The sequence below is a fragment of the Pan paniscus genome, chromosome X, assembly GCF_029289425.2.
Source record: "Pan paniscus chromosome X, NHGRI_mPanPan1-v2.0_pri, whole genome shotgun sequence".
Classification (NCBI taxonomy): domain Eukaryota; kingdom Metazoa; phylum Chordata; class Mammalia; order Primates; family Hominidae; genus Pan; species Pan paniscus.
In genome coordinates, this window is record NC_073272.2 from 55,384,473 (window position 1) to 55,401,741 (window position 17,269).

Sequence of the window (17,269 nt, forward strand, 5' to 3'; positions counted from 1 at the left end):
GTAGCCAAACAGCAGGGGGTCTAAGGGACATGGCAGCCAGACAGGATAGCCTGCTTTTTGAAACCCTGCTCTTCCAAGGGACACCCAAAAGGGTTGGGCTGAACCCATGGGCCAGCACCCACCTTTGCTTTCTGGAAAGAGCCTGTCTTCAGTGCCTGATGACTGTATGTGTCCATGAGATTATAGCTCAACTGGCCAGCAGGCCCCAAGGCTGAACTCTCCTTGCCCTTTCGCTCTGCCTTCTTGAAGAGTTCCTTGGGCTTCAGGCCTTTCTTCTTTGAACCATTTTTGGAGGGCAGTGACAGCCTGGACATGGACATTGAAGTGGAATGGGCTGGCCTGGTTAGGGGAATGGAGCCGGCTGGGAAGATCCTCTGCAGCCCAAAGATATTGCTCGTCTTCCCAACGTTCTGTTGGAAGATGTCCTACAAGAGTGTTAGTACATGAGGGGGTTAGAGCTTACTCGAGGGTTCTCTCAACACTAACAGCAGAGGTCTGTTCCTGGTACTGGTGGTACTGCCATGGAAGTGGCTTATAGATGCTCCACATATGCACACCCTAGCTTTTACATAATGAGTCATCAAGAATTTATTGGGTGGCATTTCTTTACCCAGCCATTGACAAGTAAGAAGACGAGCAAAGCACTACTGTCAAAACTGGAGAGAAAATACTCCATTAAGTAGCTGACATGAGACAGAAAATAATCAAGTACTAATCTGTGTGGTTCAAATTCTGAGGACTACAGGATTTGAGAGAAGGAGAGGTTCTAGCCCTAATTCTGCTGCTAGCTAGCTCTGTAACTAGCTCAGGAAAGTTATCTGACCATTTGAGACTGTTTGCTTAGCTGTAAAATTAAAGGACTAGACTGGAAAGGTGATTTTTGAAGATGTTCTGTGGCTCCTTTGAGCTTCTTGGGAGGAGCCCCGAGAATCGGGGGAAGGTAGAAGGCGAATGAGAAGAACAAGTGGAGCCCTGGGCCTCCCACCTTCATCTTATTCAAAGCAGCTATGCTTTGAATATTGGGCTTCCACCTAAGATGTCATTTTAAAAAAAGGATTCCATTGCTTTAAAACATTTGAAAGCTCATGGACCACATATAATCTATCTCTAAGTCCTCTTCCAACCAGCCCAAAGTTTTGTGGTTTAAGCGGGAGGCGCTGGAGAAAAGGTAAGCCTTTAACTATCCTGAATGATTTTGACAGATGGGACTGGAGGAAAATGAGAGGTAGGAGGTGGACACTGTAAGCTATGGTGTAGGCAGTGAAACATGCTGCAAGCATTGAGGCTAGAAGCACAACTTCCCAGCTCACTTTGACCACCCTTCAGCATGGATGTATATATCCTGGGCACTAAATAAAACTTTACAGCTTCTGAGCTTAAAGGAATTCTCCTCTGGTGCCTCTGCTACTTCACCATCCCACACCAACTTCTCTCTTTGCTATTAAAGTCTACTAATAACAATGGCTCACATTTATTGAGTACTTACTCTGCCAGGCACTGTGCGAGGGGCTCTACATATATTAGCTTTTGATCCTAACAAAATCCTGAAAGGTTGATGTTATCCTCACTTTACAGATGAGGAAACTGAGGCTCTGAAAGGCTTGCAAGTGACAGAGCAGGAACCAGAACCCAGGTTTCTCTGAATCTCTTACCACTATACCTTACTGCCTCGTGGTATATGCCACCTGTTGAAACATGGCTTTGTAATCATCTTCACCCCGAGAGAACTGTCATTTTGCAGAATGCAGAGACTGAGTCAAAATATTAATAATAACAACAACTACAACTACCACCACCACCCACCACCACAACCCACCGTCAGAATTTACTGTGCACCTACTGTGTGCCAAGCACTCTATTTTTGTGCTCAACCCACATTACCTTATTTAATCCTTTTAACAATCCTCGAGTAGGTACAATTATCCCCATTTTAGAGATGAGGAAACTGAAACTCAAAGAGGTTAACTTTGCTCAGGGTCCTCTATTAGGCTGAGTTCTTTGTGGGCAGGCACTATTTACGTATTTTAAGAGCCTAGCCCAATGTGCGGCACACTTGAAACACAGTAATAATTATTTGAACGAATGAATTGGGTCTTTGGTAGGGTCTTCCCGACCCTTCCCCTGGGCTCTCATGCTAACTGCAGAGGCCTAACCTGCCACTTGAGCCTCAAGGCCTTTCCAAATGCCTTCTCTTCCCTGCCCCATGCTCCTTACTTCCACCAGGCGGATCTCCCTGGCCAGATCTTTAATGAGCTGTACGGTTCGCACTGTCTCCGGGATCTCATCCTCATGGTCTGGCAGAGCCTGTCAAACAAGAGGCATGAGGAATAAACCCGCACATAAAGAGACAACTGATTTTGGACAAATATGCCAAGGCAATTCAATGGAGAAAGAGTAGTCTTTTCAACAAATGATTCTGGACCAATTGGATATCCACATGCAAAAAAAAAAAAACAAAAACAAACAAACCTCAATCCCTATCTTGCACCATACACACAAACACAAACTTAAAATGGATCATAGACCTAAATGTAAAACCTAAAACTATACACCCTTTAGACCATGCTTGTCCAACCCACTGCCCAAGATGGCTTTGAATGCAACTCAACACAAATTAGAAAACTTTCTTAAAACATTATGAGACTTTTTTTTTTTTTTGAGATGGAGTTTCACTATTGTTGCCCAGGCTGAAGTGCAATGGTACCATCTCGGCTTGCTGCAACCCCCGCCTCCCGGGTTCAAGCGATTCTCCTGCCTCGGCCTCCACAGTAGCTGGGACTAGAGTGAGCCACTACGCCCAGCTAATTTTTTGTATTTTTAGTAGATACGGGGTTTCACCATGTTGGCCAGGCTGGTCTCGAACTCCTGACCTCAGGTGATCCACCCGCCTTGGCCTCCAAAGTGCTGGGATTACAGGCATGAGCCACTGCACCCAGCCTATGATATTTTTTGTAATTTTTTTTTTTTTTTTTTTTAGCTCATCAGCTATCGTTACGTGTGGCCCAAAACAATTCTTCTTCCAAGGTGGCCCAGGGAAGCCAAAAGGTTGGAAACCCTTGCTATATTTTATTTACTTCTTACTATTTTCTTGAGACAGAGTCTTACTCTGCCACCCAGGGTGGAGTTCAGTGGTGTGGTGGTCTCGGCTCACTGAAACCTTCACCTCCTGGGTTCAAGCAATTCTCATGCCTCAGCCTCCCCAGTAGCTGGGATTACAAGCACGTACCACCACGCCCGGCTAATTTTTGTATTTTTAGTGCAGATGGGGTTTCGCCATGTTGGCCAGGCTGGTCTCAAACTCCTGACCTCAGGTGATCCACCCGCCTCGGCCTTCCAAAGTGCTGGGATTACAGGCGTGAGCCACTGCACCCCGGCTGGAAACCCCTGCTTTAGACAGAGGAAGAGTTCTTTGTGGCCTTCAGTTAGGCAAAGATTTCTTAGATAGGACATAAGCATGGACCAGAAAAGAAAAAAGTTGATCAACTGGACTTAAAAAGCAAAACTTTTTTGAAAAACCTCTATTTCAGCACCTCTGCTACTTTGTAAGCCACAGACTGAGAGAAAATATTTGTAAAACATCTATCTAATAAAAGAGTATCAAAAGGTATAAGGAACTAAGTTGTGGGTTTGGGCCACACCCCTCAAAAAAGTCAAGGACCTCAGGGAGATCAGTGGGGACAAACCAGCCTCTCCACTTGTGAGGAAAGAACTCTGTGCTGAGCAGCTGCTGGCCCACAGCTAGCTCAACAGCAACCCAGAGCGATCCCTGTTAGTTGTCTCTCTTTCGTTTGCCCTCTTTTTGAGTACCGAGATTTACATTTTTATGTAGATCTCAAGGTTTTCTTCCTTTGTGATTTTTTTCTACCACTTTTCACTTCATTTCTGTATCCAGAGGGCTGATAAAAAATTCCTCAGCATTTCCTTGTTTCTCATGGTTTAATTCTCTTTTTTTCCTTTAACTCTTTTCATCTATCTGGTGGAATTCATTTTGGTGGCTAGGCGGGGAGCTGAGAAACCATGTGACCCAGCTAAATAATCTTATGGCTTCCTCCTTCCCAGACCAGGGTCTCTGGAAAGGTGAGGGAGCAGGTTCCTCCCCTACAAATCATCTGCACTTCACAAAAGACTCCTTCCATGAGCATGGGCTTCTCAGAACTGTGTTCTACTCTACTCCAGCTCCCACTGATCACTCTGTTTGGGGCCATCCCTTGGTCCCTGGGTCCATCCTGAGTCATGAGTGCTTGGGCCACACCCACCTCCCTTTTGGTGTTTTTGGGACACAGTCACTCTAAAGTTCACTCCATGGGAGGTGTCAGAGATGAAACCCAAGGTAGCCACACCTGAGAGGTGTGGAGAAACAGAATCACAGGCTAAGGTCCAGGTGTAGGTGAGCCCAGGGAGCAACGGAAGGCTCAAAATATGAAATCCAAGAATATCCGAGGGGAAGGTTGGCAACAGGAACTAAGGAGATTGTACAAGTTAAGCCTGCAGTGCAGTGACCTTTCTTCTTCTCTTGATTTCTTGGTGTGTTTTTTAAATTCAGTATTCTGAAAAGTTAATTCGTTCACATAGGTCAAAAATCAAATATTGGTGCTGAGAAGGAAATTAACAGCTGAAGGCTTACATTAGAAAAGAAAGGCAGGCCAGGTGTGGTGGCTCATGCCTGTAATCCCAGCACTTTGGGAGGCTGAGGTGGATGGATCACTTGAGGTCAGGAGTTCAAGACCAGCCTGGCCAACATGGTGAAACCCCGTCTCTATTAAAAATACAAAAATTAGCCAGGCGTGGTGGCACATGCCTGTAATCCCAGCTACTCAGGAGGCTGAGGCACGAGAATCGCTTGAACCTGGGAGGCAGAGGCTGCAGTGAGCTGAGATCGTGCCACTGCACTCCAGCCTGGGCGACAGAGTGAGGTTCTGTCTCATAAATAAATAAATAAATAAATAAATAAATAAAATAAAATGATATTGAAAAGCTTCATTCCTACCCTGTCCCTGCCATCAATCCCACCCTGCCCCTGCCATCAATCCCATCATCCCACTCCCACAGGTAACCATTTTCATTAGTTTCTACATCCCAGATCATATATCCAGGCAAGTATATACTAAGATAATTCTTATTTCTCCCCTTTTTACATATAAAGTGGCACACTATACACACGGTTGTGCACCTTGACAAATTTTGGAGATCTTTCCAAATCAGTACATACAGAGCTTTCTTATTTTTTTTATAGCTGATTAACGTTCAGTTGGATAAATGGACATTCGTACATTTCTAAAACCCACTTTGGCAGTATGCATCAAGAGCCTTACATTTTTTCATATACTTTGATTCAGTAATTGTTCTTCCAGGAATCCATCCTGAAGAAACAATCAAGAAATGAGGGACAAAGACTGATATTTACTGTCTGATTCTTTAAAACTATCCCCTCAAAGAAATAAAAAGGAAGCAGCAATAAGCAAGTAGTTAGGCAAGGATGGTACATTCCTACAAAAGAATATCATATAACTATTAAATGTTTCTGGAGAACTTTGGTGACACAGGAAAATTAAGACAAACCAATAGATTCAAACACAAAATTGGATATACAGTTGACCCTTGAACAACATGGGTTTGAAATGTATGGGTCCATCTATATGCAGATTTTCTTCTGCCTCTGCCACCCGGGACAGCAAGACCAACCCCTCTCCTTTTTCTTCCTCCTCAGCCTACTCCATGTGAAGACAAGGATGAAGCCCTTTACGAGGATTCATTTCCACTTTATGAACAGTAAACACATGTTTTCAGCTTACTTTATTGTAATAATACAGTATACAACACAAATAACATATACAAAATATGTGTTGACTATGTTACTGGTAAGGCTTCTGGTCAACAGTAGGCTGTTAGCAGTTAAGGTTTTAGGGAGGCAAAAGTTATATGTGGATTTTTGACTGCACTGGGGGGCAGGGTCTGCACCCCAACCTCCACATTGTTCAAGGGTCTACCACACAGTGTGACAGTAATTATGTTTTTAAAATGCACATAAAAAAGACCAGAAGGAAATGTACACAAGTGTTAATAGCAGTTCCCGCTGAGTGTAAAAATCATAGGTGATAATTTTCCTTCTTTATACTTTTCCTCATTTTTCTAATTCTCTAGTGTGATGTTGTATTACTTTTTATCATCAGAAAGAAAGATTTTAAAATGTAATCAAAGGAATCCTAGCCCACACCTCCACTCTACACCCAGGAGCCCACAAGCTTCTCTGGTCTCTTCTGTCTCTCCAAAACATCTACCCAAATCCAGTCCCTACAAAGGGCAAAACTCCAGAGGAGGTAGAGAAATATGCATATTTACTTCTTTCCTTGTCCAGGCTCTAAAGGCCAAGTTCAAGGCTTTGCCACCATGGACCAGGTAGGAGGCAGGGTGTCTCCTGTTCTCTCGCAAACCTAAAGGAGGAAAGAGGAAAGCAGAGTGTCAACAAAGCCATGCAGGAAAGTGAAGGACTTGGGACTTTTGTTAAGACAACCAGAGAAAATGCTCAAGGTTCTGAGCACAACTGCAGATCTCAGTTCTTCTGATAGTGTTCACTCACTGAGTACCTACTAAGTGCTAGGAATGTGATATCTATTATCTCATTTAACACTTATACCTATCCTGTAAGCAAGGTATTATCTTCATTATACAGCCCAGAAAATTGAGGTTCAGAGAGGCAAAGTCAAGACCCAGGGCACACACCTAGCAAGTGCTAGAGCCATGACTAAAACCATGTGTATTTGAATCTGAGGCTTGTGCCCCTTCCATGACATTACTGTGCCTCCTGGGTTTCAAAATGAGAACACTCAGGAGGACTATGAGCTCTACCTACACAGACTTTAAGGGCCATTAATGTAGAAGATGGATTAGCTGTGTTCTGCCTTATGTCAGGAGGCTACTACAAACAGCCAGATTTAGGCTCTATAAATAATTTTCTACTGAACCAAGCTGTTTAGAATAAGTAATGAGCAGTTAGTCATCCAGCATCTGATTGAACACTTAAGTGACAGTCTAGGTGGCAGAATAAGAGCTTGAGGTATTGGCTACGAGGCTGTACTCATGGCCCCTGAGATTCTTTGTAACTCATCAATACTGATTTCTCCTGGCCAAGTCAACTTGAAGAATCTCAGGCCTAAGTAAGGGACCCATTCTATTCTGGATCAGACCAGGGAAGAGGAAACCCAGTAAGTAAAGTGGCTTCCAACTGGGCTAATGCCCAGGAACCAAAACAATGATGCCAGGACGGTCAGGACTGGGCCTTATCCCCAGGGGAAGCAGATCCAGGAAACTCTCAGACTATCCAAATTGAACTTTTTATCTTAACCAGCAGGAAATAGAGATCATTTCACTGTGATCCAATATTTTCAGTCACACTTGCTAAACAAAAAGGTTAAAATCCATGCCTTGCCATGTATTATGCTGAGTAAAAAAGTGAAATCTGAGAAGGTCACGTACTATATGATTCCATTTATACAATATTCTTGAAATGACAAATTTGGCCAGGCGTGGTGGCTCACGCCTGTAATCCCAGCACATTGGGAGACTGAGGCGGGCGGATCACGAGGTCAAGAGATTGAGACCATCCTGGCCAACATGGCGAAACCCCGTCTCTACTAAAAATACAAAAATTAGCTGGGCACAGTGGCGCGTGCCTATAGTCCCAGCTACTCTGGAGGCTGAGGCAGAAGAATCACTTGAACCCAGGAGGCAGAGTTTGCAGTGAGCAGAGACTGCACCACTGCACTCCAGCCTGGTGACAGAGCGAGACTCCATCTCAAAAAAAAGAAAAAGAAAAAAAAAAAAGTATAAAAACTAGCCGAGTGTGGTGGCGGGTGTCTGTAATCCCAGCTACTCAGAAGGCTGAGGTAGGCAAAGCTTGAACCCAGGAGATGGAGGTTGCAGTGAGCCAAGATCACGCCACTGCACTCCAGCCTGGGTGACAAGAGTGAGACTGTGTCTCGGAAAAAAAGAAAAAAGAAATGACAAAATTATAGAAATGGAAAACAGATTAGTGGTTTCCAGAAGTTACGGATGGTACAAGGGAGGAGAGTGGGTGAAACTATAAAGGGACTATAAAGGGGTAGCATTGCTGGGTACTGTGGCTCATGCCTGTAACCCCAGCAAAAGGAGTCTGAGGTGGGAGAATCGCTCGAGGCCAGGAGTTTGAGACCAGTCTGGTCAACATAACAAGACCCTGTTCATACAAAAAATTTACAAAATTATCCAGGTGTGGGGGCCCATGCCTGTAGTCTTAGCTACTCGGCAAACTGAGGCAGGAGGATTGCCTGAGCCCAGGAGTTTGAAGCTGCAGTGAGCCATGATCACACCACTGCACTCCAGCCTGGGTGACTGAGTGAAATCCTATCTCAAAAAAGAAGGGGCTGGGGGCTGGGCGGGTAGCACTAGGGAGATTTTTTTTAAAGCATTAATTATCACTTTTTAAAAATTGAACATATTTACGGTACACAACATGATTTTAATTTATATACTGAGATCTTTCTGGTAATGAAATAGTATCATGTCTTGACTGCGTTACTTACACATACACACATACTCATTCACTCAGGGGAGAGGGGCAAAAAGGACAGTTGGCAAAGGGCTCCATACCGCGAAAGATGTCCAGGATGTGCTTTCCCACATACCAACAGATGGTCTCAAAGTTGGGGAATCTGAAGAGGTCTGCTGTGCTCAGCCGCTTCTCAATCTCATAGGCTCTAGAAGGAGGAAACACCAACAACAAAAACAAGGATTCATTTACTGAGCACCTACTATGAATCAGGTTTTGTTCTGGATGCTTTGTATCTCTAATCCTCAAAATGACTCTGCAAGATCTGACTTTATACATTAGGAAACTTGGGCTCAAAGGTTATATAACTTGCCCAAAGTCAAATAACTACTAAGTGCAGAAAAGGTGTTAATCTTCAGCTGAACATGATCAGGAACGAGGAACCATTCCTTTCTGGCCATGTCCCCTCCTTCTACATTATACTCCTCACTCTAGCAGACAGGAATGGCCAACATAGAATCACCACAGTTTCAGTACTCACTTGAGCTGCATCTCGATGTTAAGGCTGTGTAAGAAGTTCCCTCCAAAGGCAAGGCAGTCCACAGGCGTCAGCACAGCATGGATCCACCCTGCAGTGTAACAAGGCAAAATCAAAGCTGGAAGAGGGCCTTTCTTCCTCTGATTATCTCCACTACCTACTCATCTCAAACCCAACTCCTTAAGAGCAGTTAGCCTCCAAACTGGCTTCCCAACACCAGATGTTCTCAAGGTGTGGTCCAAGGAATCCTTAGGCTCCCTGAGACTCTTTGAGAGAAGCTGAGATGCCACTCAGAACTATATTCATGAGAATATTATGATGTTCTTTGCCTTTTTCACCCTTATTCTCATGGGTATACAGTGGAGTTTTCCAGGAAGTACATGATGTGACATCCAACAGAATGAAAGCAAAAGCAGATCTGGGGTTCTAACAATTTTTGATTAACCTAGATATTATAGAGATTTGCAAAGATGTAAAACAATGTCATTCTTCCCACTAAACATTTTTGAAAACAGTTTTCATAAAAAATTTTTATTTATGCTAACATGTAATGGGCTTATAATTATTTTTTAATAAGTTAACAAGTACTTTTAAATTTTCTATTTTAATTTATATGGTAAAAATTGATAAATATAAACCACATAATAAAAAGCTCTTCTGGGTCCTTAATAGTTTTTAAGAGTATAAAGGAATACCGACTGTTTGCAAACCACTGCTCTACAATAATCTCAAATCTATCCTTCACATCCATTCCTAAGCGATATATCTAAAATATAAATTAGGGTCAGGCACAGTGGCTCATGCCTGTAATCCCAGCATTTTGGGAGGCCAAGGCGGGTGGGTCACCTGAGGTCAGGAGTTTGAGACCAGCCTGACCAACATGGCGAAACCCCGTCTCTACTAAAAATACAAAAACTAGCTGGGCATGGTGGCAGGCACCTGTAATCCCAGCTACTCGGGAGGCTGAGGCAGGAGAATCACTTGAACCCGGGAGGCAGAGGTTGCAGTGAGCCGAGGTCGCACCATTGCACTCCAGCCTCAGCGACAGGCATGAGCCACTGCACCCGGCCTATATTGTTCTTTATATCTTTTGGTACATCTGAAATATTTCATTAGAAACTAAATAAACCTTCAATGGCCCTCAATCGCCTCTGTGGTAAGTTCAGTCGGCCTACCTTTTCACTTTCATCCACCCCAGCCCTTGCTCTTTAAGCTCTAGTATCCATAAGCTGCTTCACACAGTTTTGGTTTTCTTCCACCTTTCCCTATGTCTGAAATGCCATTCCTGTCTTTCTTTTCTTAGTTAATCCCTACTCACCCTTCTAGTGTTGCTCTCCTAAGACTTTCACAAACCTATGGCTAGACTAAGCGCTCTTCTCTGTGCTTCCAAAACTAGTAGTGAATACCCCTATTGGTGCTATTGTGGCTAGTAGAATATTATACTGAAACAGCCTATCAATCTTTTGTCCTTAGCACTTAGCCCAATGCCAGGGCACACAGTAGACACTCAATGCTTGTGGCCCTAAGTAGATTGCACCCGGTGTGTGGGCATTTCTACCAAGATGTCAATTAATTAACTCAAACCGCTAATGGGCAAATTCAATCCATCAGTTACTAAATGCCCAGTATAGAAAAGTCATTATGGACTAGACCAGGCAAAGGATTCAAAGATGGATGAATAAATGCCTGGGAACAGAAAACTATAAAAGAGAAAAGCAGATGGGGGTGGGAGTTGGGTGGGAGTGAATGACCTGCCTCACCATGTATTAAACATTCTAAAAAACCAATGAAATCGTATCAATAATATTGATAATTGAAGAGAAAAACAGACTTGTAAAACAATAGACAATCCAATATATATAAGACAATATATGGTTAGACAAATATAGAATTATGTAACAAGAATTTGAAAGAAATCATCATAAGAAATCATCATAAGAATACCTTAGTGAGCAATTCCAAACATGCTTGACACAAAAAAAGGAAATAGAAATTCTCAGCAAAGAAATACACAAGAAACAAAAGAAAATTTTAGAAATGAAAAGTACTGTATCTGGGCCAGCTGTGGTGGCTCACGCCTGTAATCCCAGCACTTTGGGAGGCCGAGGTGGGTATATCACGAGGTCAGGAGCTTCAGACCAGCCTGATCAGCATGGTGAAACCCTGTCTCTACTAAAAATATAAAAATTAGCCGGGCATGGTGGTGCGCGCCTGTAATCTACTTGGGAGGCTGAGGCAGGAGAATCACTGGAACCCAGGAGGCAGAGGTTGCAGTGAGTTGAGATCACGCCACTGCACTCCAGCCTGGGCGCTAGAGAGAGACTCTGTGTCAAAAAAAAAAAAAATACTATATCTAAAATTAATGCAATTGACAAACTCAACAGAAGAATGGAGACAACAGAAGAAAGAAACAGAAAATGCAAAGACAGAGAAACCGAAATTACCCAATCTGAACTTGAACAAAGAGAAAAAAGACACAGAAAAATAAACTCAAGGACTTGCGGGACTAAGACAAGGTACAAAACATTCATGTAATCAGAGATCCAGCAGAAGTTAGAGCATGAGTCTAAAAAAGTATTTCAAGAAATAATGGCAGCCTGGCACGGTGGCTCATGCCTGTAATCCCAGCACTTTGGGAGGCCAAGGCAGGCAGATCACCTGAGGTCAGGAGTTCAAGACCAGCATGGCCAATATAGTGAAACCCTGTCTGCACTAAAAATACAAAAATTAGCAGGGCATGGTGGCACATGCCTGTAATCCCAGCTGCTCGGGAGGCGGACACTGCAGTGAGCCGAGATCGCTCCACTACACTCCAGCCTGAGCAACAGAGTGACACTCCCTCTCAAAAAAAAAAAAGAAAGAAAGAAAAGAAAAAAAAAAAGAAAAAGAAATAATGGCTAAAAATTTCACATATACAGCAAAAGACATAAACCTACACATTCAAGAAGCTCAGTGAACACATTCAGCATTATAAACCCAAAGAAATCCACACCAAGAAAAACACAGCATGGCCAAACTGCAGAAAACTTAAAAAAAAAAAAAAAAGAATGAAAGCATCAAGAAATGATACATTATCTATAGGGGAAAAACAATTCAGATGATAGCCAAAATCTCGTCAGAAACCACAGAGGCCAGAACGAAACAGCAAAACATTCTTTAGGTGTTGAAAGAAAAGAACTATTAACCCAGAGTTCTATATCCAGAAAAATATCCTTCAGGAATGAAAGAAAAAAAAAATCAAGACATTTACTGATGGAAAAAAACTAAGAACTTGTCGACAGTAGACCTACCCTGAAACCCTAAACACCAGAAAGGAAAACAGAATAAACAGATGAGTAAAAACATGGGTGAATACCATAGAATTTCCTTCTCTTGAGTTTTCTAAATTATGTTTCATAGGGAAAGCAAAAATTATAAAACTTTGTGATACAGTTCTCAACATACGCAGAGGATAGTAGCCCTCTTGGTGTAGTGGGTAGCACGTCAATCTCATAATCAATGTATGACGAGAAATATTTAAGACAAATACATGGAAAAATGTAAAACATGACTAATTGTAGAAAAATACGAAGGATAAAGGGATGTAAAAAGAGGTAAGGTTTTGGGCCCGGTGCGGTGACTCACGCCTATAATCCCAGCACTTTAGGAAGCCGAGGTGGGTGGATCACTTGAGCTCAGGAGTTCAAGACCAGCCTGGGCAACATGGCAAAACCCCATCTCCACTAAAACTAAAAAAATCAGCCAGACGTGGTAGTGTACATCTGTGGTCCCAGCTACTTGGGAGGCTGAGGTGGGAGGATTGCTTGAGCCTGGGAGGTCAAGGCTGCGGTGAGCTGTCATCTTACCACTGCATTCCAGGCTGGGTGACAGAATGAGATTCTGTCTCAAAAAAAAGAGGTATGGTTTCAACCCTTCCCTCAAACAGGTAATATGTAAATACTAGTAGACTGTGATATGCTATGTATGTATAAAGTAATAATTAGAGCAAACACTACAAAATAACTAGAAAACCTATATGAAAGCTGAACCAAAAAATTCTTATGAAAATTCAGGGGACCGGCTGGGCCCTGTGGCTGACGCCTGTAATCCCAGCACTTTGGGAGGCCAAGGCAGGTGGATCACCTGAGGTCTGGAGTTCGAGACCAGCTGAGCCAACATGGTGAAACCCCGTCTCTACTGCAAATACGAAAAAATTAGCCGGGCATGGTGACGGGTGCCTGTAATCCCAGCTACTCGGGAGGCTAAGGCAGGAGAATCACTTGAACCCAGGAGGCTGAGGTTGCAGTGAGCTGAGACCGCACCATTGCACTCCAGCCTCAGCAACAAGAACAAAACTTCATCTCAAAAAAAAAAAAAAAAAAAAATTCAAGGGGCCAAATAATCCTGAAAAAGAAAAAGTTGGAGCACTGGCACTTCCCAATTTCAAAACTTACTACAAATGTACAATAATTGAGATGGTGTGACACTGTTAGAAGGATCAACAGAATAGAATTCAAGGTCCAGAAATAAACCCTTATCTTTGGTCAACAGATTTTTGACACAGGTGTCAAGACAATTCAATGGGGAAAGAACAGTCTTTTCAAAAGGTTCTGGGACAACTAGAACTACATACAAAAGAAAAATTGGACCCTTACCTCATACCATATACAAAATCAATATAAATCAAAATGGATGAAAGATCTAAATGTAAGAACTAAAACTATAAAATGCTTAGAAGAAAACATAGGCATAAATCTTCATGACCTTGAATTAAGCAAGCCTCTTAGACACCAAAAGCATAAGCAAATAAAGAAAAAAAATAGATAAATTGGGCATCAAAATTTGTAACTTTTGTCCTTCATAGGACACTATCAAAAAAGTGACAAGACAACCCCCAAGAATGAGAGAAAATATTTGCAAATCATATATCTGGTAAAAGTCTAGTATCCAAAGTATATAAATTCTTGTAACTCAACAATGAAAAGACAATCTAATTAAAGAACGGGCAAAAGATTTAAATAGATATTTCTCCAAAAAAAACTATACAAGTGTCCAATGAACATTTGGAAAGATGTTAAACATCAAAGGTCATCCAGAAAACAGAAATCAAAACCTCAATGAGATACCACTTTATGCCCATTAGGATGGCTATAATCATAAAGAGACAGCAATAAGCATTGGGGGAAGATGTGAAGACACTGAAATTCTCATACATTACTGTTGAGAATATAAAATGGTACATGCAGCTGCTTTGAAAACAGTTTGTCAGTTCCTCAAAAAGTTAAACAGAGTTACCATATGACTCAGCAATTCCCCTCCTAGATATATACCCAAGAGAAATGAAAACTTACGTTCACACAATAACTCGTACACGAATGTTCACAGCAACACTATTCATAACAGCCAAAAAGTGCAAACAACTCAAATGTCTATCAACTGACTAATGGATAAACAAAATGTGGCATATCCACACCACAGAATATTATTCAGCTGTTAAAAAGAACGAAATGGTCGGTGCAGTGGCTCACACCTGTAATCCCAGCACTTTGGGAGGCTGAGGCGGACAGATCACGTGGTCAACAGATTGAGACCATCCTGGCCAACATGGTAAAACCCCGTCTCTACTAAAAACACAAAAATTAGCTGGGCATGGTGGCGCATGCCTGTAGTCCTGGCTATGCAGGAGGCTGAGGCCAGAGAATCGCTTGAACCTGGGAGGCGGAGGTTGCAGTGAGTGGAGATCGCGCCACTGCACTCCAGCCTGGGAACAGAGCGATACTCTGTCTCAAAAAAAAAAAAAAAAAAAAAAAAGATGCACTGGCCGGGGAGCAGGAGTAGCTCACGCCTGTAATCCCAGCACTCTGGGAGGCCTAGGTGGGTGGATCACCTGAGGTTGGGAGTGCGAGACCAGCCTGGCCAATATGGTGAAACCCCATCTCTACTAAAAATACAAAAATTACCCAGGCAGTGGTGGCAGGTGCCTGTAATCCCAGCTATTCGGGAGGCTGAGGCAGAAGAATCGCTTCAGCTTGGGAGGTAGAGGTTGCAGTGAGCCAAGATCGCGCCACTGCACTCCAGCCTGGACATACTGATAAATGCTGTAACATGGATGATTCTTGAAAACATTACAAGTGAAAGAAGCTAGACACAAAAGACAACATATTACAACATTCCATCTATATGAAATATTCAGAAGGGCAAATCCATACACAAATGAAGTGAAAAAGGGGTTGTCAAGGGCTGGCAGACAAATGAATAAAGAGTGACTGCTAATGAGTATAGGGTTTTTTTAAAAAACAATGAACATTCGGGCCGGGCACAGTGGCTCACGCCTGTAATCCCAGCACTTCGGGAGGCTGAGACGGGTGGATCACCTGAGGTTAGGAGTTCAAGACCAGCCTGGCCAACATGGTGAAACCCCATCTCTATTAAAAACACAAAAATTAGCTGGGTGTGGTAGCACAAGCCTGTAGTCCCAGCTACTCGGGAGGCTGAGGCAGGAGAATCACTTGAACCCAGGAGGCGGAAGTTGCAGTAAGCCGAGATTGTGCCACTGCACTCCAGCCTGGGTAACAGAGTGAGACTCCATCTCAAAAAGTAGATAAATAACATAATGAACATTCTCTGGTATTAAATAGCAGTGATGTTGCACAACCTTGTAAATATACAAAGAACTGAATTGTACTCTTTAAAATGGTAAATTTTACAATATTTAAGATGTATCTCAATTTTTCAAAACCTCATTTAACTTAATGAAAATACAACATGTCAATATTTGTGTGACACACCTAAATCAATGCTGAGAGGGAAATTTAGGGAAAGCCTGAAATCAATAAACTAAGCTCTCATCTCAAGACTAGAAAAAGAACAAAATAAACCCAAAGCAAGCAGAGGGAAGGAAAAATAAAGATAAAAGCAGAAATCAACACAACTGAAAACAAAAAGACAACAGAGAAAAATCAATAAAACCAAAAGTGGGCCGGGTGCGGTGGCTCACCCCTGTAATCCCAGCACTTTGGGAGGCCAAGGCAGGCAGATCATGAGGTCAGGAGATCAAGACCATCCTGGCCAACATGGTGAAACCCCAACTCTACCAAAAATACAAAAATTAGCCGGGCGTGGCAGCAGGCACCTGTAATCCCAGCTACTCAGGAGGCTGAGGCAAGAGAATCACCTGAACCTGGGAGGCGGAGGTTGCAGTGAGCCGGGATCGCACCACTACACTCCAGCCTGGGTGACAGAGTGAGACTCTGTCTCAGAAAAAAAAAAAAAAAAAAAAAAAAAAAAAAAAAAAAAAAGTGGCTCTTTGGAAAGATCAATAAAATTGACCAACCTATAGAAAATTGACACAAACAAAAGAGAAAGCACAAATAACTAACGTCAGGAATGATACAAAGAATACCACTAGAGACTTGGAAAACATCAAAAGGGTAATAAGAAAATACTATGGCTGGGTGCGGTGGCTCATGCCTATAATCCCAGCACTTTGGGAGACTGAGGCGGGTGGATCACCTGAGGTCAAGGTCAGAAGTTCGAGACCAGCCATGGCCAACATGGTAAAACCCCATCTCTACTAAAAATACAATAATTAGCCGGGCGTGGTAGTGCAAGCCTGTAATCCCAGCTACTCAGGAGGCTGAGGCAAGAGAATCTCTTGAGCCTGGGAGGCAGGCAGAGGTCACAGTGAGACGAGATCGCATCACTGCACTCCAGCCTGGGCGACAAGAGTGAAACTCCATCTCAAAAAAAAGAAAACACTATGAACAACTCCACACATATATTTGACAATTTAGATTAAATAGACCAATTCCTTGAAGAGCAGAGGATCGCAACTTATTTAATATGAAATAGAAAATCTGAATAACCTTAAAGATTTTTTAAATTGAATGTTAATTTAAAACTTCCCAAGAAAACAAATCTCCAGGCATATGTGATTGCACTAGAGAATTCTACTATACGTTTTAAGAAAATTTAACACTAATTCTGATTAAAGAAATCAAAGAAAATCTAAATAAATGGAGAGATACCCTGTATTCATATAAGACCTAATCAAGTAAAGATGTCAACTCTCCCCAAATTGAGACAACTGGGGGATTTTTTCACAATAAACATACTCAGATCCCACCCAAGACCTAAGAATTCATAATTCTAAGAGTGAAGCCCAGGTACAAACTGTTTAGGGAAAAAAAGCACTATCCCCACCACAGGTCATTCTGACTTAGAGCCTA

The 17,269-nt window shown here is 42.5% G+C and overlaps 1 protein-coding gene across 3 annotated transcripts in view; it reads right to left on the reverse strand.

The window, feature by feature from the left end:
• Positions 1–17,269, reverse strand: part of PHF8 (PHD finger protein 8) — a 108,797-nt gene that overhangs the window by 57,447 nt on the left and 34,081 nt on the right. For all 3 annotated transcript variants that reach the window (XM_055106831.2, XM_063601737.1, XM_055106830.2), the window contains exons 9-13: positions 9,066–9,153; positions 8,626–8,732; positions 6,340–6,431; positions 2,215–2,304; positions 123–425 (exon numbers count right to left, since the gene is read on the reverse strand). In XM_055106831.2, the coding sequence (XP_054962806.1) occupies positions 123–425; positions 2,215–2,304; positions 6,340–6,431; positions 8,626–8,732; positions 9,066–9,153 (680 nt within the window). The remainder of the gene's footprint in view (positions 1–122; positions 426–2,214; positions 2,305–6,339; positions 6,432–8,625; positions 8,733–9,065; positions 9,154–17,269) is intronic.